At 35.2% G+C, this 24,019-nt stretch overlaps 1 protein-coding gene across 1 annotated transcript; it reads right to left on the reverse strand.

Moving 5' to 3' along the window:
- Positions 1-11,557: 11,557 nt before the first annotated feature.
- On the reverse strand, positions 11,558-13,029 carry LOC149173420 (uncharacterized). Its single transcript, XM_089427930.1, has 2 exons — positions 11,990-13,029; positions 11,558-11,810 (listed from the first exon to the last, which is right to left on the reverse strand). The coding sequence occupies exon 1, from the start codon at positions 12,994-12,996 to the stop codon at positions 12,028-12,030; it is 969 nt and encodes a 322-aa protein (XP_089284056.1). The 5' UTR covers positions 12,997-13,029; the 3' UTR covers positions 11,558-11,810; positions 11,990-12,027.
- Between the last annotated feature and the right edge of the window lie 10,990 nt (positions 13,030-24,019).

Consider the following 24,019-nt stretch of genomic DNA (forward strand, 5'->3'; position numbering starts at 1 on the left):
TCCGTGCATCCATTGATCATGATTTTGCTATGGGAGATGCATCATGATGATAGAAACATGATCAACAAGTTTCAGAACAATCTGCTTTACCGTTTGGGAGAAATGGCGAAAACAAGTTCTGGTTCTGTGACAATGCAGTAGCAGCAGCTTGAACGTGCAGGTCTGAACGTGGAAATGAACTCCTGCAGCTTGGATTCGTCCAGAGGACACCTGCACAAGAAAAAAACAAACATGAATCATCAATCAAGCCACCATGCAACTACATCAACACATGCATGCAGCAAAGCAACCACGCACGACTTGCAGGTACGTGACTAAACTTGTTCCTCTTTTTGCATAGATCTAATCTAAAGCATTGCATGAATGAATGAGATGGTGAGATTTAGTTAGAAAGGTAGCAAGTCTGATTGCACTCATCCAGGGATCATCAACGCATGTGTGTAGTCAGTCACGGGGAATTAAAAAATTTTTAAAAAATAAAATAAAAAAAAAACAGACAGTGGTAACTCCAGTGCAACTGATTAATGGAAAGAGGCCATGCAGCTCATCACAGCACTGTCGTCTGCATGTGGCCACGTACGCTTGGCCACTGCACTACCTCACCATGAATCACGCCAAAAGTAAATGACGCTCGGCTGACTCTCACACCCTCTGTTCAAGTGCAGTTACAACTGGAGCATGCATCCACCACTTCCAGATCAGTTAACCAATGGTCCTCTACAAGTTTTCTTCCTGATTTCTTAGATTTCTGTCGTTTTAAAAAAAAATCTCCCACCTATCACAATCTACAGGCGTTTCTACAGGAAGACGTTTTACACAACAGAGTCTTCCAGAGCAGAGAAGCCCAAGTTTTTCTTCATCCTGTTCAAAGCTTGAAGAAAGAGCGGGATTACTGTAAGAAATTAGTCAGTGGTGGGAATAGGTCCTGGTTAAAGTGCAAATCAAGCTCAAAGGAAAATTTACCTTGGTCGTATTTCATATGACATGGCCAATGATAATATTCTAGAAGTTTTCTTCCAAATATGGAGAGATGGAAGAAGGTTCAGTTGCATATGATAAGAATACCAGCAAATCTAGGTTACAAATCTAAGATACATTAGATTTCTTTATGATGGGCAGTTTAAAATGTCTCTATTCTTAGAGATTTATGCATGTTTTTCCGAGGCCTAGATTGTTTGGCTGTATTTGTCTTGGTTAATGTTGTATGTATTTTTCACCAACAAGGGATTTGCATTTGTGACTCTCGAGACTGTGGAGGCTACTAAGTGAGCCCGTGAGGAACCAAACAAAACCATTGATGGAAGGATTGTTACTGTGAAACTTGCAGTTGAGGGACAGAGAAGACTGTGTATATATATTGCAGAAATAACAAGGGTTGCATCTCGGCTCTATATTCAGATCTGTCTAGACATATCACAACGAATATATGTGATACTCAGCATACCTATGATTAAAGGAAATATCTATGGATGTATAAACCTAGGAATATGTATGAACATCATCTTGTCAACCTGCAAGTGTTTTCATCAAAGAGATGAAGTTGAAGGATCTGTCCTAGGATCAAGGATCTCAACATTCAATTTATATTAGTCTGCATACCTCAGTGTGAACTGTAATTTGATATCTCTCAATGGGTATTTGAAATAAAATTCCACGGTTGCAATCACAGTTTAGACACACATGGAGATCTAACCTTCAGGTAGACTTCATGGATATGATAAAGAAGCAACAATGAGGGTCTCAATGATGATGTAATAAACACAATAAAGACCACCACAGAAGGAACAGGCAGAGGAATGAGGGAAAAGGACAAGCTGTTGAGGCCAAAGCAGGGGGTGGTAAAATAACACAAATGCCAAGGGCACCATTTCTTCCATATGATTGCATATACTTGTGCACTCATAACAAGGCTGAGGATTCACTAAGAAAAGCAACAGACAGTGAGGAAGAAGAGAAGAAGGGCGAGAAGACGAAGGCTACCACAGCCAAGCTGAAAGGAAAAGCACCCTCAGCCAAGTAGGCTAAGACAGTGCCGACTGTTTCTACAGGAAGACAGAGAACTGTTAGCAGACTGTTTCTACAAGAAGACAGAGAACTGTTAGCAGACTGTTTCTACAGGAAGACAGAGAACTGTTTCTACAGGAAGTTTGAAAAGAGGGAAGCCAATGGAGAAATCAGCCGAGATGTTAGCCAAAGAAGCCACCAGGGCCATCAAAGACGAGGAGAGAGATTGGTTGCTCAGAGGATGAGCAACACTTTCAGTAGGGGGGTGATGATGAGCCCCAAAAATGGACAATTATTTGGGCTCATTCAACCTCCTAAGTTGACTTAATCCACCATTCTCATTGGTTTATTGCATGTTTTTGATTATTTTTATGTTAATAGAGTGAACTTGGTTAGTCATTATGCCAACAAGTCTAATGGGTGCTGTGTGTAGCCTTTTTGGTCCACTTGGAGACAAAATTGAAGGTCTTAATGAGCACTTGGCAGCCAAATTCGTGGGAGAACAAGCTAGAGGATTTGTAGGAAGGTGTCCCCCTCATTTATGGGCCCTTACCTCGAATTCTCCACCATCAGCTCGGAGTTCAAAGGCCACCAAATCAATGAGCACAAGGGCAGCCAAGCAAGTCAAGTAGGACTGCTGTTAACTACAAGTCTTGGGCATCCAAGTCCCTAAATTTTAGGAGGACTGTTGGGTCCTCAAATTGTATAAATAAGAAGGCCTAGTGCCTCATTTCGATTAGCCAGTTAGTCATTTTGTTAGCCAGTGGATGTTAGCTATTTATCCAGTAGATAGTAGCTAGTAGTTAGTCATTTCATAGCCTTGTTGTAGTCATTTTTTAATTCGATTTGTAGGCAATAGATTAGCTTTGCTTTCAGCTCATTCTCAAGCTCTCCTTGTGGACAGTTTTGATGTAACTCTTCATTCTTGATTAATAAAGATGAATCCAGCTTTGCACCAGCTCTAAATCTCTCTTGGGAGGCTGTAGCTCTTGGGGTTGGGCCCATCTCAAGCGCCCAGTACCTCCCTTGTTTATCTTTATGTGTGTTCGCTGCATTCTTAAAATAAAGTCTGCTCTTTAGATTTAATTCGTGCTTTGTTACTTAGGTTGCTTTTGACAGTTGAAGTAGCTTTTTATGTTGGGAATCGATTGGTAGGAGTTTTTCATGCATTTAGATCTTTCGGAATGTTCTTGCTCACGTGATTTACATGGTTCTCTTTCCAAACGAGGCTGCTATTTATTCATTTCATTGACAGTTAGATTAAGTTAGCTAGGACTTAGTTTGTTTGCAAGAATTCATTGATTCGGTTGAATGTGCATTGTGCAGGGCATCTCTATCACTCACTCACATGGTCAAGCTTCATCAGAGCCATCTGATTCATCCCATATCTAGGCTTCTCACTTCACACCCATCCTCTTGCCCACGTAACCCTACCTTCTTCTCCATTGTTGTCTCAACTACCTTAAAGCCAAATCAGCCTTCCACATATCATCTCACCACTCCATCCATCAGTTCCTGGGTCACTTCAGACCCCCATCCTACCTCCATAACCATCCATGCATCTTCCATCAATCACCCATCCTCAAAAATCCCATTTCGAAACATCCTGTAGAAGAATTACAGAACATCCTGTAGAAACCCCTGCAGACTTCCTGTAGAAGTTCATAAACACGGTTGCATGGCATCCAGACTTTGTGAAACTCTCAGAAAGAATGTTAGGGATCCCTTAGACCCTCTCTGTACCATCCCAACCTTTCCCAAAGCATTTCATCCCTTGATCCATCCCTGCACAGTGGAAAACTAGTTAGAAGCACATGCATGATAATTTCAACAACTTAAGCAAAAATACAAAAAGATGTTTTCTTCAGATAGTGATAACTTAGAAACATGCATTTTACTTTCCTAGAAGTAATGGCATCTCTTTTCGTAGTTTGCATTCTTTCCTTTGCATCAGTAGGACTAGTTGGTAGAATTAGGGTTTTCTAGGGTTTGCGTTTCTTTTTTGCTTTCATTTTCTTTTCCCAATTAGATTAGCTTCCTTCGAGTTGGCTTTCATCCATCAATTAAAAGGCTTCTTCTAAGAGCTCATAGAAGTTGGCTTAAGCTCCTAGCGGACTTGTGCCAGTTGACCAAGTGACAGCTGCGGCAAGAGCTAGTACTTGTGCATACAGCACCGTCGCTTCCAAGTTTTTTACGAACTACCGGGTTGATAAAATTAAAGAAGGGAGTTCCAGGAGTTGTAGCATTATTGCTACAATACTGGAGGCCCACCAAATACTATCAAATGTGTCATGGAAAATATCTGTCATATGTACCATGAAGATAACTATATTATGTATCAAAACCTCTTGTCACATGTAAGTTCCATTGTTATTATGAGCAGGGTCACTGAATCCTATGAATCCTGTAATATATAAGCAAGATCAATGAATAAGGTCTGGACACTACCATCATGAAACACATATATAAGTCACTATCTCATGTTACATGTATCTATTAGTGTCATCATATGTCAAGGGTTATACATCATGTCTCATAGTCATCAAGAGATTAAGGTCACTGATGAAACATTGTCATATGTAATATAAGAGAAAGAGTACTACTATATGTGTCATAGGAAACCACAATCACAAGTGTCATAGAAGACCTCTATCATATGTCATCATAGGATCAAGGCTTATTGTTGTCATGGTTACTAAGAATCATAATCAATGGGATTGTCTACAAAGTTCATATCTATAAATAAATGAAATCGTATCACTAACATATATAAGTGCAAGTTTCTTGTGAATGAATAAGATATGATGCAAGTACCACTGAGTATATATATGTGCTAGAGACACAAAATATAGTGCCATACAAACTCATCCAGATCATAGTGATTTTTTTCCATATAAATTCATCCAAATTGCAGTAGGTAAGTGTCATATAATATGTGTATAGATCATAGAGATGAAAGGATATGAACTCATCTAGTTCACAAGAAAATAAGACCATACGTATCTTACAAACCTGCATAGGATTATATAAACTTGCTTATACAATCTTGTAGATTGAGACATACGATCTTGTATTTGCATATACGATATTGCATCTGAGGTTTACGAAGTTGAAAGATATATAAGATACGAAGTTGCAAACCATAAGACATGCGAAGTGCAAACCATAAGACATGTGAAGTTGCAGAGATAGATATGAATTTTTCATTTCAAAAGTGACTAACTCAATTGGGTATTTGTAGTGATTTTCATATGTAAAAGGTCATGTCTCTAAGATAAGTCGACTTAACCTATTTGAAATTTGAAATTATATTTTCCCTTTTCGAATTGTAGTTGACCCATTATATTGAAGGGAGATACTTTAAATTTGAATTTGCTAATGATATAATTTCTTTAACCATTAATAATGATTCCTTTGGCCAATTAAATTTTGATTTTTGGTATAATGGTTTTCCCTTTTTGGGTAGAAGGGTTTCCAAAGGGAAATTAATCTTGAAGCTGCCCAGATTTTAGCATTCCCTCTTAACTAGAGAGGAATTTCCATTTCCATCATAAGACTCATCTTAGATGCTACATTATATCACATCTTGTCTCGTATCATCTCATCATGACTCATAGAAGAGGAATAATCCACAACCGATGGTGGGGGAGACCGATTAGATCCTCCAAACCCTACTAATCTCTAGGTTAAGTTCCATGACCTTCATCTGAGTTATATCAATAGGAAAACCAACTCATCAAATATCGTCTCAACTTGATTCCTTTGTTAATTAGCTAAAAAATGATGTCTAAAGAAGAAGAATCATCTGAAGGGGAGATCCATCTACCACCCTATATCTAAGAATAATAGGTGAGATCCACTTTAGCAAAGGGTAAGGATCACATTCTATCTTATTGACTTGTGACAATAGGTGAGATCGACTTAAGGATCACCTTATATCATATCATCTAATGACAATAGGCAAGATTGACTTAAGGATCACATTGTGTCCTATTGTCTGTTAATATTCCCATCTAAACCCTCAAGAGTCAATTGGTAGAACACCTACATCCCTTCACTTGAGCGAGATACTACTTTCCATAAATGGTAAGGATCACACCCTATCTCAAGTCACCTCAAACCATTGGCCATATGGGGAGGAACAATCCAAACAACCCCACCTTTTGGGTAGGATGCCAACTAGGTATACTCTGCCAAATCCAAGACTTGATGATAGGGGGACATACCCACTTGTCATAAATGACAAGGATCACACACATGCCCTACAGTGACATTAAGAGAGATACACTTAGTAGAAGGGATAAGGATCACACCCTATCGTATTGTTCAGAGTTCCCTCAACCCTAGGATCTCTCTGGCTCAATTCCTCTCCCTGTTAGCTCAAATAGGGGGAAGAGCACAACTCAGTGTCTTTGATCAGACGTGACCCCTTCATCTGATTATTGCCTTCACTACACTTACGACTGTTAGTCTTGAAAATGGTGCATGAAACCTAGAGAATATCGAGTCAACCATAAACTGAAATGTTGCAAAACAATGATCCAATTTTCTTCTTGCTCAATAATCAAAATGTCATGGAGTCTTATTGCTCCTTTCTACACCATATCCCATATATAGTGATATCAGATCTCAATGTGCTAGAACTTGTAATGGAACACAATATTCTCCATAATATGTCACAATATATCATAATCACGCCAAATAAATACTCAAATAGCTCTTTAAAAAGCTTTCTCAACCATACTATCCTGTAGTTAGGCATGCTAGCAATGATTTTCTACACCAGGAAATCATCTATGAAACTAGGGCAAACCTAAGGAAACACTCAAATGTGCTAACAATATTCTCAACATCAATGTATCAGGCATCTGAAAATGTGTCTTAGTTCTCGAATTATTACATGGTCTAGGTATTCATATACCGGCTTTGCAACATTCCAATATACATATGTAGGCTCTATATGGCTCAAAGAACATACTACAAATCAAGTGTCCATCTAGCTATTGACTCATCATGGGAATCCATCATAATTGTATTTGAAGAGGAGGCTCTCTCAACTACTTAAAGTAAATCATCATGCCAAGTCACTGACAAGGAAGTCTGCATCATCTCTCTATTATACTTCTAATCTCAAGAAGTGGATCATATTGTTTTCAAGAGTCAACTCCCTTTGGCATTGAATGCTAAGATGATATTGATCTTGTCAAAAAAAAATTTCAGCATTTAAAATCAAATATCAAAGACATATCTTTAATCTTGAAGAGAAATCACATATCTCAATAGATGTCCATCATTTTAAGCATGTTAAGCCCAACTAGAGTCCATGTGAAGCTTTCTTTATTTTGTAATCATGGGTCTACTACTCATGCTACTCAAGGTTTTGAGATAGATGCAAATATGCTTCTTCCTTAGATACATCATAGAGGAAGCTCACTTCACATATATATGATAGTAATGTGTTTGTAAACATAATCTAGGATCTCATCATAGCCTTCTTTCTCTAAGAGAATATTTCTTATCATAGTTTGAATCATATCGCATAATAATCAAACACTACTACATCTCAGTCATCTAGAATGGTACTTTCATGAAGGACATATCACTCTTATGTTGTATTCCATCTGCTCCCTCTGAATAGGGAGCCTCTTCAATCAAACAATGAAACTGTAATCCTTCCTATGAAATTTTGAGCTCTTGTTCATTTCATAGGTCATGGGATGGCTATACATCATCCTCAATCTTAAATATATAGGGTTTAATCCTCACATTCATCAGATGTACTTGTGATCCAAAAATAAGAGCAAGAACAAAAATAAATAATCGTAATGAAAGTGTATCTGGTGATGAAGTAAGACTACCATCCTTCTCTAGATGTAAGAGTGGCTCCTGCATTATTCTACTCCATCTCCCTTTGTAGCTTCTTGCACTAGCTCCCTCTAAGAGCTTTCTTTTCTTGCACCAACTCCCTCTAGGAGCTTTCTCTTCATGCACTACTATGCATCGTGATGATCCTCATGATGGATCACATCCTCATACAAGAAGTTAGTAAAATACTCATGTAGGAAGAATCACCAATGACTTAAAATAATAAATTAACAAGAATAGTGACACAAAGGGATGACATATGTCTAAAAAGTACTAAACTTTAATATATATTGTAGGAGTCTCTCAATTCCCTCTGAGTGTTAAATCTTCCTGCAATGCTCCATATCATGATGATCTTTAAGAGGGATCATTTTTCCTTATCTAAGACATTAGTAAAACAAGTATTCAAATATTTGTGCAGGAGGAATAAACAATAGTCCAAAAATGAATAATCTAAACACGTGTAGTGTCATAACATAACCGTTGAAAATACTTATCTTTAATGAGGTTTGAAGGAAGTTGTTAGCTCCCTCTTGTTCCAACCTCCATGAGTCATCACTGTCCATCAACTATATACCATTGGCAAAAGAAATGCATCTTCTTGCACCACTGCTATCCTTTATCTTCTTTCGTTGATAGCTAAGACCAACCATCAATGTATACTATAACCAATGAAACTGCAACATACCCTTCTCTTATGGTTTCTGTGAGTCTATCATGAGCTTCTCACTGATCATGTCATATTAGGAAGTTTCTCTCTATGGTTTCTGTGAATTTGAATAATTAAATGGAACATCATATCAAGAATAATTATGAATCATAATGGGGTTTCAAAGCTATAGAACTCAGGCCATATCCAAGGCCACTTCAAGGGTTTCTCCCAAACCCTAACCTTCTCTTGTAAGAACAAATCTTTCCTAGAGTTTCCTTCAAACCCTAGCATTATTTTAAGTCTCTACTATCTTTATCTCTTTCATTCTACTTGAAACATACATGTCTTCATAATGGGTGATCTTCAGTGACTTTTCTTTAGCCTAGCTCTGAAACCATGTTAATTTTTCTTAGGGCTAGATTGTTCTTTGCTATAGATAATTGCATTTACAAAATTTTCATCATTTACATATTGCAATTATGTAGAAAGAACAATAGCATCAACAATGCAACAAAGCAGTAATGAACAACAAAATAAAATCATACACAATAACGACACCAAGATTTAGGTCAGAGACTAGGGGAAAACCCCACAAGGGAAAACCCAACCAAATTCTTCTGCTTATATATTCATCAACTGTTCAACTAAGATTCCAAGTACATCCATAATAAGATAAATCATCCATATGAGGCCTTCAAGGCTAGTCCAAGTTAGTTAACAACTTCATTTGCGAACTGAATGATATATAGAGAGATGTTACCATATCACTTTTGACTAGAATCATTTATCAAAGATATATTTCCTATTTCTTCCATACATAAGATTTATGCCATCAAGGTAACTACCATCACATAGGGGCAAGGTCATGGACACATGAATCACATCATGATTACTATCACATGTATCATGGGAGGCCTTTTTCATGTATACTATAAAAGAATACTATCAAATGTATCATGGAAGATCTCTATCATATGTATCATGAAGATAATTGTCATATGTATCAAAGTATCTTGTCAGACTTAAGTGTCATTGTCATTATGAGCAAGGTCACTGAATCCAATGATTCATGTAATAGAAGCAAGATCAATGAATAAGGATTAAACACTACCATCATACAACAATTATATATATCACTATATCATGTTACATGTCTATATTATTATCATCATATTATCAAGGGTTACACATCATGTCTCACTACCATAAAGATATTAACGTCACTCACGAAACATTGTCATATGTAATATAGGAGCAAGAATATTGTCGTATGTGTCATAGGAAACAACTATTGCAAGTGTCATAGAAGACCTCTGTCATATGTCATCATAAGATCAAGGCTTATTGTTGTCCTGGTTACTAAGCATCATAATCAATGGGATAATTTGTTGTAACAAAGATCTTTTATATGAATCATTGAAATTGTATCACTAACATATAAAAGTGTGAGCTTCTTGTAAATCATTGAGATAGGATTCAAGTACCATTAAGTATATATATGTATGGGAGTCACAAAATATAGTGCCATATAAACTCGTCTAGACCACAATGATTGTTTGCCATATAAATTCATCTAAACTTCATTAGGTAAGTTTCATATAGAATGTTTCCAAATCAAAAAGATCAAAGGATATGAACTCATCCAATTCACAAGAAAATAAGACCATACTTACCTTATAGACCTGCACAGGAGTATACAAACTTTCTTATACAATCTTGCAGATAGAGACATACGATATTGTATTTGCATATACGATCTTGCATATGAGGTATATGAAGTTGCAGGAGATATGAAATTGCAAAATATATAAGATACAAAGTTGCAGGATATATAAGATACAAAGTTGCTTACCATAAGACATGCGAAGTTGTAGACCATAAGACATGCGAATTTGTAGAGAGGGATCCAAATTTTCCATTTCAAAAGTGATATATAACATATAAAGTTGTAGGATATATAAGATACAAAGTTGCCTACCATAAGACATGCAAAGAAGCAGACCATAAGACATGCGAACTTACAAAGAGAGATCCAAATTTTCCATTTCAAAAGTTACTAACTCGATTGGGTATTTATAGTGATTTTCATATGTGAAAGGTAATGTTTCTTGGATAAGTGGACTTCTATTTGAAATATCAAATTATATTTTCCCTCCTTAACTGTAGCCGACCCATAATATTGGAGGGAGATACTTGAAATTTGAATTTGCTAATGGTATAACTTTTTTGACCATTTAAGGCATAAGGGTTTCTAAAGGGAAATTCATCTCGAACCTGCTTAAATTTTAACAAGGGAAATATTTGAATCCATTAGAAAACTTTAAAAAGATAAATATTTGAATACAGTAGAAAACAATCTTCTCATGACCTTAATAAAATCTGGTTTTAATTTCTTTAATTTCTCATAGAATATAAAATATTAATACTTTAAAGTATAATTTACCAAATCCTTTTAAAAAGATTACATATATTTTTAACTAAATTAAAATTAGATTTTTTAGAACTAATATCAAGAACAATAAAAATACTTAAAATTATATATACATGAACAAGTTTTAGGCATAGTAATATCTATTCAAACAATACAAACATTCCTTTAAAAATATATTGTAATTTGATTAAATTTAATAAAATTAATTAAAATTTTCTCTAGAAAATAAGATCTTTTATAAAATTTAGATATCTTCAATAATCAAACTTCCTTATATATTTAGAGTAAAGAGAAGAAAATTATATATATATTTTCAAAAAAAATTATATTATAAAATTAGAATTTTACCACAAAAAATAAATTGAAAATTTGAGAAATCATAAAATTTGGTAGAGCAGTCAACATTAAAAAAATTGGTTAAAAAACAATTTCCACATTCTCCGCTCACTATCCATCCAAACCCAATAAGCTTTACACATTATATTCCTTACATAAATCAAATATTTATATTTATATTTTTTTTCTTATATAATTTTTAATAAAATATGTAACAAATAAATTTTTTAACAAAGAATTTATGAATCAAACAACCTTTGCCAAATAGAAAACGTGGATGTATTAATCTTATTATTACTCAGTAGGGTTTTCATTTGAATCGGCTTATTGCGGGCAATCAATACCCAATATATACCGAAGCCCATGAACATTACAATATCCAGAAGGGTGATGGTGATCGTAGGGCGATCAATACCAAAGCAATACTACATGACATGTACACACTACAATTTTATGCACGGAGAGCGGTCTTCTCAATTCTGACGCGGGAACGACGATGAGAGTGAATTTCTGCATATAAAACTTCAACATTCCAAATACCCACATTAATAGTCGTTATCTCTACACAGAATATGAATCTCTAGTTGATAAGAAACAGAAACACTAGAGAAGGCCAGAGCAGAGCAACAAGAATAGAAAAGGTGGAGAGTTAAATAACTGCCAACATTCTATAAACAAGATTCAGAGAGCAGAAAGCTTACCTTTTCCTAAGCCGATCATGGAGGAGGTGGTGGGGGATCTAGTATGGTGGAGATTTGTAGTAGTAGGGAGGGGGCGACTGCGCTGTATAGTAATAGGGAGGCTTGTAGTAGTAGGGAGGCGGCGGCGGCGAAGTATAGTAATAGGGATCAGGCTTGTAGTAGTAGGGAGGGGGCGACGGGGAAGTATAGTAATAGGGATCAGGCTTGTAGTTGTATGGAGGTGGAGGCGGTGGCGGGGATTTGTAGTAGTTGGGAGAGGGCGGCGGCGAAGTATAGTAATAGGGATCAGGCTTGTAGTAGTAGGGAGGAGGTGGGGGTGGCGGAGATGGAGGCGGCGGCGGCGGCGAATTGTAATAGTAGGGAGGGGGTGGTGGAGGAGATGGAGGAGGCGGTGGGGGTGAATTGTAATAGTAGGAAGGTGGTGGCGGAGGAGATGGAGGCGGCGGCGGAGGTGAATTGTAGTAGTAGGGAGGAGGTGGCGGCGGAGATGGAGGAGGCGGCGGCGGCGACTTGTAATAGTAGGGAGGGGGTGGCGGTGGAGACGGTGGCGGCGGAGATTTGTAGTAGTAGGGAGGTGGAGGTGGGGATTTATAGTAGTAGGGAGGCGGAGGCGGTGAATTGTAATAGTAAGGAGGCGGTGGCGGTGGAGATTTGTAGTAGTAATTGTAATAGGAGGGAGGTGGAGTTGGGGATTTATAGTAGTAGGGAGGCGGAGGCGGTGAATTGTAATTGTAGGGAGGCGGTGGTGGGGATTTATAATAGTAGGGAGGTGGCGGCGGAGGGGATTTATAGTAGTACGGAGAGGGAGGCGGTGGCGGGGATTTATAGTAGTAGGGAGGGGGTGGAGGCGAATTGTAATAGTAGTAAGGCATTGGCGGGGATCTGTTGTAGTAGTAGTAAGGCGTTGGAGGGTAATTGTAAGAGTAGGGAGTGGGAGGAGAATAGTAGTCAGCCAAAACTGCAGTCGAAGAAGCCATCAGGCAAAGCAAAGCGAATAACAACGCCATGATAGGCGTCGTCTGAGGCCAACCCTAAATGGATTCAAGGTTTGAGGTTGTGAATTTAGATGTAATGTTGTCTTCTACTTATAGGTCGTGGTGGTGGTGGTTAGTGGAACATTTCCACGTTGATGACTCAGTCATGTGCAATTATATCAACTCGCAGAGTTTGAATTTGTCGAAGAAATTAGTATTGTGAAGCAACGTTACGTGATATCCGCTGACCGAGTGGAGAAGCAATATATTATCTAACGTTTGAGATGGTGATGGTTATGTGAAGGAAGAATGAGCAATGAGAAATCTAGTTTTGTAGGATATAATGAGAAGAGTAAGGATGTGGGGCAGCCTATGCCACGCGTTCCTCTAACCAGAGAAATGATTGCGATCACGGCCCAATCAAGAGTTTACTTTAATAATAAAAGGAGGACATTGAAGTGTTATATCATTTAAATGTGTTGGTGGAGAAGAGTAGAAGCGTTCTATTATTGAAATAGAGTTTGAATTTGTCGAACAAATTCGAGCAGGGCGGGGTGGCAGCAGTGGGGTTACATATGACAGAGGGGAGGCATTATAAATCATTTTAAGACACCAACTCTGTAAGAAGAGGAACCGGTCAGGGCTTTCTGTGAGCAGTGGGCAATTAAAGCATGGGGAACAAGTACTTAATGAATGAATGAATGAATCAAAGCCTGTTGGCCCAATAGCCTAGTCTAACTAGGGTCAATCTCTCAGAATTTTTGGCATGATTTTGATGAATTAAGTTATAATTATTAAACTGATTTGAATGTTTAATGGATTTTTTTAACTGCTGAATCCATTTTAATTGCTAAAATAAGATTCAAACACTCCTGCTCTCATATTTTTAACAATCCACACTCAAATTTGTGTATGATGTTGAAAGTATCAAAGTGCTTTAACAATCTGAGTAGGGAATTTGTTGTTTTATATTGTGTGCCAAAAAAAGGTTTAATGTGCCTTGATGACATAATATTTTATGCCATATTTAAACAAAAACAATTACCAGCGTAAGTAAATTATACGGAGGATGGAGTAAACTGTCAACCAAAATGGAAGGTTTAACACAGTATAAAGAGTGGGACCAGTGCATTCCTTTATCTCCTCTTCTTGTTTGAGGACATTTTCCAATGTTGTCGCCATTAATGTCACTCTAAGCGAGCAGATCACGAAGTAGCCAATGCTAGAGAATCATTTTGCGAACAAAGTTATAAGAAATGGTAATGCAGGGCAAAGAAATAATTATAATTATTTATAAAAAAATTAATTATAACTATTTAGGGTAAGTTTTTGTTTATTTTTAAATTATAAGAAAATTTATTATAATTTAGTTGTTAAATTAGTAGTGGAATAGTTATTATTAGTTGTATCTGCTAATGCAAATAAATTTATTACTATTATTAAACAAAAACCACACAGATATCTCTAGATATTAAGCCATTAACCAAACTCTTAATTAAGCAGCAAAAACACACACATGCACACAAAAATATATAATTAATTTTCATAATAAAAATTATTATAGAATTAATTTAAAATATTATTTTAAAATTATATAACGTAAAATAAATTTATTTATTTATGAATTTAAGTAATATTTAAAACTTCAATTATTTTTTATATTAAAAAAAAATTATATTTATTTATCGAGATTTATTAAAATGTTTTATATTTATATAGGGATTCAGTTATTATTATTAGTAACATATCTATACAAACTAAATGGATGATACACACTATTAGGGTTTTAGTTATTATTATTAGTAACATATCTATACAAACTAAATGGCTAATAAATACTATTAGGAATTAAAATCTATTACGCATTTCCTGATGATGGACTCACTTAGTAGTTCGAAACGTTGGGTTTACAAAACTCTATAACATGTCATTCCTCCTCTATAAAAAAAATTTCCTCACCTGTGCGGATTCATTATTTAATATTAACTCACATTGTCTACATTAAAAACTTGATAAAAATTAGCTAAATTATAATTTTATTTTAAATTAATATTATTATTAGTTATAAAAAGAATTAATATATCACTTAAACAATATTCTTAATCATAAAAATTCATTTCTTTTTAATTATGAAAATTCTTAACTTGTAAATAGCTTTTGTTACAATACCATGGACCCATACAATACTAGCTTAACTCTTGATCTTTAAATATTAATATGAATATTTTGACATATTCCATGGAGGTTAAATCCATTTAATAATTAAACTAAGATTTCTGAAAACTCATTTTGAAATAAACACGCCTATTTACTTAATAATTATAATTTATATTATTTTTTGTAAGATTGGCAATACTACATATTTATCATGTCCAATATATCACCCCAATAGGGGCGGGGAATTGAACCAATAACTTCACATCAAAAAGTGCATTAACAAAACACCCAATCATCTTCTAACATGCTTAGACAATTTTATTATTATTATGAACAACCATTTATTTTATATTTACAAATATAATTTTCATCAATTTATATACTTAAATATAATTTTAATTTATATATATAATTTTTAAAAATACATTGAAAAATATTATTATAATGAAAATGATAATAATAATGATAAACTTATAAATAACATGAATATTTATAAATAAATATAGTTATTTTTTCGTTAAAATCTAGTTTGATCTTTTCATGGTCGTGCGAGCACCTTACACATTTATACTAAAACAACACTTTGAAGTGGTCTCTTTAAGTGGTTTGTTAATATTTTTAAAATATGAATTCCTATCCTATCTTATTTTATCTAAATTTTCAAATAATTTAAGACGATTTTTATGATAAAAATGATCTTGAATTGGTTTTAAAAGAAATTATTATTATTTTTAAATGCTGAAGAGGTCTTTGAAGTGAATTGTTAATATTTTCAAAATATAAATTATAATTTATTTTACATAGTTTTTAAAATAACTTTGTATAAATTTTATAATAAAAATTGCTTTGAAATTGAATAGTTTACAATATAATTTCAAAATTTTATTATATACCTATTTTTTTTTTCAAAGTATGCATCTTGCCTAATGTGTTATAATATTATTATTATTAATTTTCTAACGTAATAGTGGCTTATTTCTGGTGGGCTTGTTTTTTCTGCAAAATGGAGACATCGACAGAGAAAGATGTGGCGGCAAGGTAGATGAAACATATTAATTAATTAAAGGGTAGTAGGGTAGGACAAGTACGGAATGAATCAAAGGCTGTTGTGCCAAATTGCTAATCCAGAAGTGTCTCACATGATGTTGAAAATTTCCGTTTCGTATCATCGCATTCGCATGTGAAGAGAGACCGTGTCAAGGTGGTTAACAGTTTGGGTAGGGAATTTGTTGTTTTTATGTTGTGCGCAAGAAAAAGTAAAGTTTAATTTGTTTAGATGACATAAGATTTTATGCCATATTTAAATAAAAACAAAAATTACGTAATTACTAGTATAGATGATAAATTATATACAGGATGTAGATACAGTTTGAGTGGGTCTAACAGTTAAGAGTATGTGTTTCCTCCTAAGAGGTCACAGGTTCAAAACCAGAGGGGGTAGAGCATGTATGCTTTCGTAGACTTAACAGTCAAATCCCTGCAAGTAAACTGCCAACCAAAATGGAAGGCGACCTATCCCTGCAAGTAAACTACCAACCAAAATGGAAGGTGACCTTAAAAATAGATATTATTATTATTTAGGGGTTTCATACCATGTATGCTTTCGTAGACTAATGGAAGGTTTAATACAGTACACAGAGCATGTATGCTTTCGTAGACTTAACAGTCAAATCCCTGCAGGGAGGTTGGCCCCTTGTCCCACAAACAAGGGGGTCTCATACACCAATTTGGTGTCTGGCTTGGCTGTGACCTTAAAAATAGATATTATTATTATTTAGGAAAAGTAAACTGCCAACCAAAATGGAAGGTGACGTTAAAAATAGATATTATTATTATTTAGGAAGAGTAAACTCCCAACCAAAATGGAAAGTTTAATACAGTACTTATTATTTAGGAAGAGTAAACTGCACTTATTATTTAGGAAGAGTAAACTCCCAACCAAAATGGAAGGTTTAATACAGTACACAGTCGGATTAGTGCATCTCTTTATCCCCACTTCTTATTTGAGGACATTTTCCAATGTTGTTGCCATTAACATCACTTTAAACAAACAAAGAACTAAGTAGCCAATGTCAGAGAAGTATTTTGGGCATAAATAAATGGTTATGCAAGAAAAAAATAATTATAATTAGTTATTTTTAACATCTGTTATTTTTTCTGTAAACAGTAGGAAACATAATTCAGTTGTCAAATCGGGAGTGAGATTGTCATTATTAGTTGATTGATTCAAGGAAAACAAGTGGAATTAGTGGCTGTGATGTTTAAGAGGGAAACTTTCACTCACACCACATATCAATGAGTCGTGAGCTGTTAACTTGTTTCCTTATGTCCCAAGAAGACATATATATATATATATATATATATATATATATAGATAGATATATAACATTATTTTAAAATGATATAAAGTAAAATAAATTTATTTATGAAAATGTTTTATTTTTATATATATTTTTAGTTGTTATTATTACTAACATAGTTATATAAATTAAATGGTTAATAAACATTCATAGGCATCAAAACACTTACCCCATAATACATCTCACATTGCTTACACTAAAAAAAATAATTAAAAATAATTAAATCATAATTTTATTTTAAATTATTATTATTATTATTATTAATTATAAAAAGAACACATAAATAACTTAAAAAATATTTTTAAGTATAGAGATTCATCTCTATTTTATAGAAAGTTATTAGCTTGTAAATAATTTTTGTTGCAATATCATGAACTAGTACAATGACTTATTAATACCACATGCCCATCATAATATGATATTTTCTTTAATCAATTAATTTAAAATAAATCAATTATAAAACATAACTAATTTTGAAAAAATAACTCTTAATCATTTTGAAATAACACACTAATCAACTTAATAATTTTTGTTATTATAAAAACCTATTTATTTTACATTTTACCTATATAGTTTCCATTAATATAAATAAATAAATATATATATATATATAACATAAAAAATTATTAAAATTATATAAAAAATACATTTAAAAAACTTATTATTATTGTAAAAATGTTAATAATCCAATTAACAAAAACCTCGTAAATAACATTATTGTGATATCCAGACCTTGTAAATATTTAAATTTACTGGAGGCCAAACAAACTATTTATTATTTTAGTTATAAAATTATTTTTGGAATTTATTTTTTTGAAAAGTGAAATAACAGTTATTACTTGCTAAACAGTTAGAGAGACACTTATCTGTCCCTAACTAAATTTCTTGAGGATTTATTCAAGAAGATCAAGAGAAAATTTCTTGAGGATTTATTCAAGAAGATCAAGAGATAGGGGCATACCCCTATCAAGAGGATAGGGGTATCTCTGGGAGAGAGGAGCAAAGAGACAAGGGAGGCAAAATAGTGTGCCAGACAGTTTTCTGATGCTACTTCTGGTTAGGAGATTTACTCATACAATAATCTCAAGGTTGGGAGGAAAAATAGTGAGTAGGTCTAGTAGTAGACCACATCTGGAAAACAACGTCTCAAGGTTGGGAGGCAAAATAGTGTGCTAAACAGTTTTCTATGCTACGTCTGGTTAGGAGATTTACTAATACAGTAATCTCAAGGTACCACATCTGAAAAACAAGGTAACCTAGATAAGTGGAAATGCTTGTATTAAGTAAGAATAGAACTTATACATCTATACCAGTTTATGTTTTAAAGCTTGCTAATAGATAGTAGTAAATGGATTGGTTATTCTATGGGAAATTTATAAGTAAATCGTTTTGTAAATCTATAAGAGGTAGAATTCTTCATTAGAAATCAGTGAATCGTTTTGTATATCAGCAAATAGTACAATTAAAATTAGAATGGATAAATGAAAAACTGACAAGCTATCTTTTATATTCAACAAGCAGTGTAGTTAAAATCACAGAGTGAAAGCTAGAAGAAAAACGGACATTGCTTGTAGCATAGTTAAGATTTCAATGGAAAAGAAAACTGAAACTGATAGTATCATTTTTCATTCAGTACGTAGCATAGTACAATTAAAACTGCAATGTAAAGTTGAAAACTGACGAATTTAAACAATGAATACAATATAGTTAAAATTGAAGTGGGAAACTGAAAGTAGTGTTATGGAAAAACCGGGAAAAATACCAATAGTATCAAATTATACATATAAATCAGTGAGAACCCAAATACGCAAGAGCGAAAATCTGGTTTAGGGGTTTCTGTTTCATATAGATTCAATCAAAAGTGTTGTACACCAAACCAATACTGTAAGAGAGAAAAAACTTGATCTAGGGTAAGAAGACAATCGAATGCTGATAACTATTTAGCATTTCCATATATATTCCAGATTCAAAAAAATAAATTAGAGCCTCTGAATTATCAAAATTTCTAAAAGATTCAAACAAAAATTCATATCGCTGAGATAATAAGTTACTGACTTTTCTTAAAAAAAATTGGACAAAGTCCGCGGGATAGACTCGGTTAAGCATCAACTCGTTTTATGAATCACGGGCCTTTGAAAATAAATATAGTTTATCATGAGACACAGAATATACAGAGATTTCTATTCCATCTAGTGATATAGCTAAGTAACTTAGGAAATTTCTTTACGGAATCCATACCATACAAAAGTATGCAAAAGCAAACATCGCAGTGGTGCAAGGCCGCCTGAAACCATAAAACAATGGAGTAGGGACGACTCAGACCCACAACTTTGTTCTTAAACAAAATACAAACCACCCTTAGGGTTTAAATTAATACAGATAGTAAGGACACATAGGTTAATAGTTCGTGAATAAAGTCCACCTCTAAACTCAGACCCGAAAGACTCTCAACAGAGTACAATGGAAAAATTTGAATACCCGGTGGTAAGAGGGTTCCGCCCTTTCCATGCACAGAGGACTGCATGAGGGTTTTTCCCAGTCCATCACTTAAATCCTCTGTACCTGCGAAAACCCCCATCCAAGTTGGATGGGTAACCTAAATATTAAAATCTATATAATGCAATTGTAATAAAATATAAGGAGCAAAAGAAGGAAATAAATCAACAGAACTTACCCATTGACAGCCGCTGGTAGAAACCCTCTCGGCGAAATGACGGAACTGGGTTCCAATCGAGCTGACAGAAAGGCCACAAGGAAACAGGAGTCATATTATGATGCCCGAGAACGAATATGGAGAACAAACAAACCTCAGCCACAAACAAAACACCGAAGAAAAACTATGCAGGGAAAAAAAACCCTTGGCAGAGTAAGCGACATTCCTTCCCCGGAAGAACACAATGATTGAAGAATGTCAATACACCCTAGGCATAGAACCCATAGGTTCATCAACACCATCCGAACTGAGCCGCATTCGTAGACTGTCGATAAGGAGGAAATCCCGATGAGGACAATGGAGTTGTACCACAGCAAAGCCTCTAGACCGCCACCTTGGCTGATAATAGCCAGAGAAATTAAATATGCATGCAGAGGGCCGAGTGGTACAGCCGGAGCAACTTAAATACACATACAAAGAGCCAGATGGTAAGCAATGCTTTAGGCTCAGAGTTTGAGATCATTAAAGACTAACATTAATTGTAAACTCAGGTTTAGTCCTATTTTAATTAACACAAATCATAGCATAATCTCGTGGTTGGTAAGTGGGCATGTTGGCTCGTGTGATAGAATTACCCAAGGATTTATTACCCTCCAATTATTGCTGTGAGAATTACATATCTGTATTATGTTTGATTTCAAATAATCATGTAATACTAAGTAAGAAATGTCAACTGTCAAGGTTATGCTGCTGTCAAAGTCATAGATTTTTCCATGGTAAATAATCTTAGTAATATATGGTAAATAATTGAGTGTTTTTTTTTTTAATGATTGTTTTAATATATGGATGTGTGCCATATGGTATCAGAGCGCTCAGGTTGCCAAAATGAGACCTCTGGAATAAAGAAATAAAAACCTCGGTGATGTGCATGTAGGAAGCAGGGAGCAGTCAGGATGAGGAAAACTGGGATTCTGCCACACAGTTCAGTAATGGGAACAAGACCAACATCATTTCAAAAAGGAAATCCTCAAGTATGGGTGCAGTTTGGTGATGAGCCGTGAAACACCAACACGACTATCCTAGAAATTGTACAAGAATTGAAGGACGAGATGGCTCGGCTATGGGCAGACAATGGAAGACTGATGCAGGAGCAGGAAAAGATTATGAAGAGTCTATCTGATAGACAAAATCATCGACCACTATTCCCTAGCCCTGAACATGAGAATATGACGGGGGAACAAGAGTTTCGAACTAATAATGTAGAAACAGGAGGTGGCGAAGAAAATCATGAAGAAGAATTATATAATGTATCAGGGAACAAGACACATAAAAGACAGAAAACAGAACTTCAGGGTGAATTTAGAAAAATCAAGCCTCCCTCTTTGATGGTGAACAGGGAGAGGCAGCTGAAGTTTGGCTTATCAAAATGAACAAATATTTCCATTTGTACGAGTATGACCATAATTTAAAGGTTCACTTGGCCATTTTCCAGCTACAAGGGAAATCCACCTTGTGGTGGGAGGAAGTAAAAACAGTTCGTGGAGTAAATGAACAAAGCATAACCTGGGAAAAATTTCAAAGATATTTTAAAGAAAAATATCTAACAGGCAAATTTTATGACGAGAAGGCAAAGGAGTTTCATGATCTCCGATTGGACCAACTGTCCATGGATGAGTTCATAACAAAGTTTACATTATTACTTCAGTATGTCCCTTACATATGTGAAGAAAAAGCAAAGGTGCAACAATATATCAGCAGTCTTCCACTGTTCATGAAAGAACGACTGGAGTTTGATAACCCAAAAACCATGGACGAAGTTATACATAAGGCACGGATATGCTACCAACAAAACAAACCAAGGGGAGACATGGGAAAGAGATGGACCGACAAAAAGGGAAGTAAATTTGTTTCCAACCAAAAGGGGAATAAGGGCACAGGCAACGAAGGAGTGTATAGAGGTCCAAATAACCGGAATATGAATAAAAATAAGACCATATTTAAAATACCAACCGAGACCAAGATGAACGAGCAGTCTGGTAGAATTGAGGCAAAATTAACTAACAGACCACCTGTACAGTGTTGGGGATGTGGAGGCCCGCATTATGTCAAAAATTTCCCACACCGCAAGGGAGCTGATCATATTTCATAGATACAAGAAGCATCTATTGTGGGAGAAGTGGCAAGAAGCATTCCTAAAATTAATGCCGCCCTTGAAGACCATCAGATAGAATTTCAGCCAACCATGGTTGAATTTGAAGGTAAAGTTTTTGACCGAACCATATCTATTTTAATTGATCTCGGGGCTACCTTGAGTTATATTAGCCCCAAGATAGTGGAACAATGTAAATTGCAAGCTGTTAAGTTTAAAAATCCTTGGTTAGTACAACTAGCCACAGGAGCGAAAATAAGAGTTTTGGCCAAAGTCAATAATTGCCCTCTAATATTAGCTAATTAGTCTATCATGGCAGATCTGAATGTGTTACCCCTGGGGTCATACGACATCCTTATAGGTATGGACTGGTTAGAAAAGCATTGGTCCCTTATTAACTGTAAGACCAAAACCATTAATTACCTGGATGAGAAAGCAGAAAGGTAGGAAATTCAAGGTATTCAAAAACCTCTGCAAATAAGGCCTGTAACAACCTCTCAATTAGCAAAATGCATCAGAAAAGGATGCCAAGTTTATCCAATACAAGTAGGGTATGTTGACTCTAAAGATAAAATTGTTTCATTAGAAAACATACCAGTGGTACGAAATTTTCTAGATGTATTCCTTGAGAAAATCCTGGGCCTACCCCTGAAAAGGGACTTAGATTTCACCATTGAGTTAATTCTAGGAGCTGCCCCAGTTTCCTGAGCCCCTTACCATATGAGCATACCAGAGCTAACATAATTAAAAATCTAGATGCAAGAGCTGCTTGAAAAAAAGCGTATCTGTCCCAGTGTGTCCCCTTGGGGAGCTCCAGTGCTTTTTATTAAGAAAAAGGACGGAACATTGCGAATGTGCATGGATTACTGTTAGTTAAACAATATGACCATAAAAAATAAATACCCCCTTCCCCATATAGATGAGTTATTTGATCAGGTAAAGGGGGAAACCGTATTCTCAAAGATCGATCTCTGCTCAGGTTATCATCAAATCAGGATAAAGGAGGAAGATATAGAAAAAACTGCATTCAGAACTCGTTATGGACATTATGAGTTCGTAGTGCTGCCTTTTGGACTAACTAATGCCCCAACAACCTTCATGTGTCTCATGAACAACATATTTCATCAGTACTTAGACAAGTTTGTGTTAATCTTTATTGATGACATATTAATCTACTCTCGAAGCAAGGGAGAACATAAGAAGCATCTTCGTATTGTTCTTCAAGTCCTAAGAAAACACCAGTTGTATGCCAAATACAAAAAATGTGACTTCTTTAAGGAAAAATCCAATACTTCGGACATGTCATCACCAAGAATGGAATTGCAGTGGACCCAGAGAAAATAAGGACTATCATGGAATGCCCGGTATCGAAGGATGTAGCTGACATAAGATCGTTTATGGGTCTCGCTGGGTACTATAGATGATTTGTGGAAGGTTTTTCTAGGGTGGCTTACCCTCTTACCTCTCTACAAAAGAAAGGCAAAACCTTTAAGTGGACCATTGACTATCAAAGGAGTTTTGATCAGCTCAAACATCTACTTACCACCGCACCAATTTTGAGCAATGCTGATCCGAATAAACAATATGTGGTATGTACGGATGCTAGCAAGGATAGCTTAGGAGGTGTATTAATGCAAGAAGGCAAAGTTGTTGCCTATGAATCAAGGAAGCTTAAAGAATATGAACACAAGTATTCGATCTACGACTTAGAACTGACGCAGTCATCCATGCATAAAA

This window comes from Pinus tabuliformis, chromosome 4_2 (assembly GCF_031772625.1).
Source record: "Pinus tabuliformis cultivar Carrire ecotype Pingquan chromosome 4_2, CPIR1, whole genome shotgun sequence".
Lineage (NCBI taxonomy): Eukaryota > Viridiplantae > Streptophyta > Pinopsida > Pinales > Pinaceae > Pinus > Pinus tabuliformis.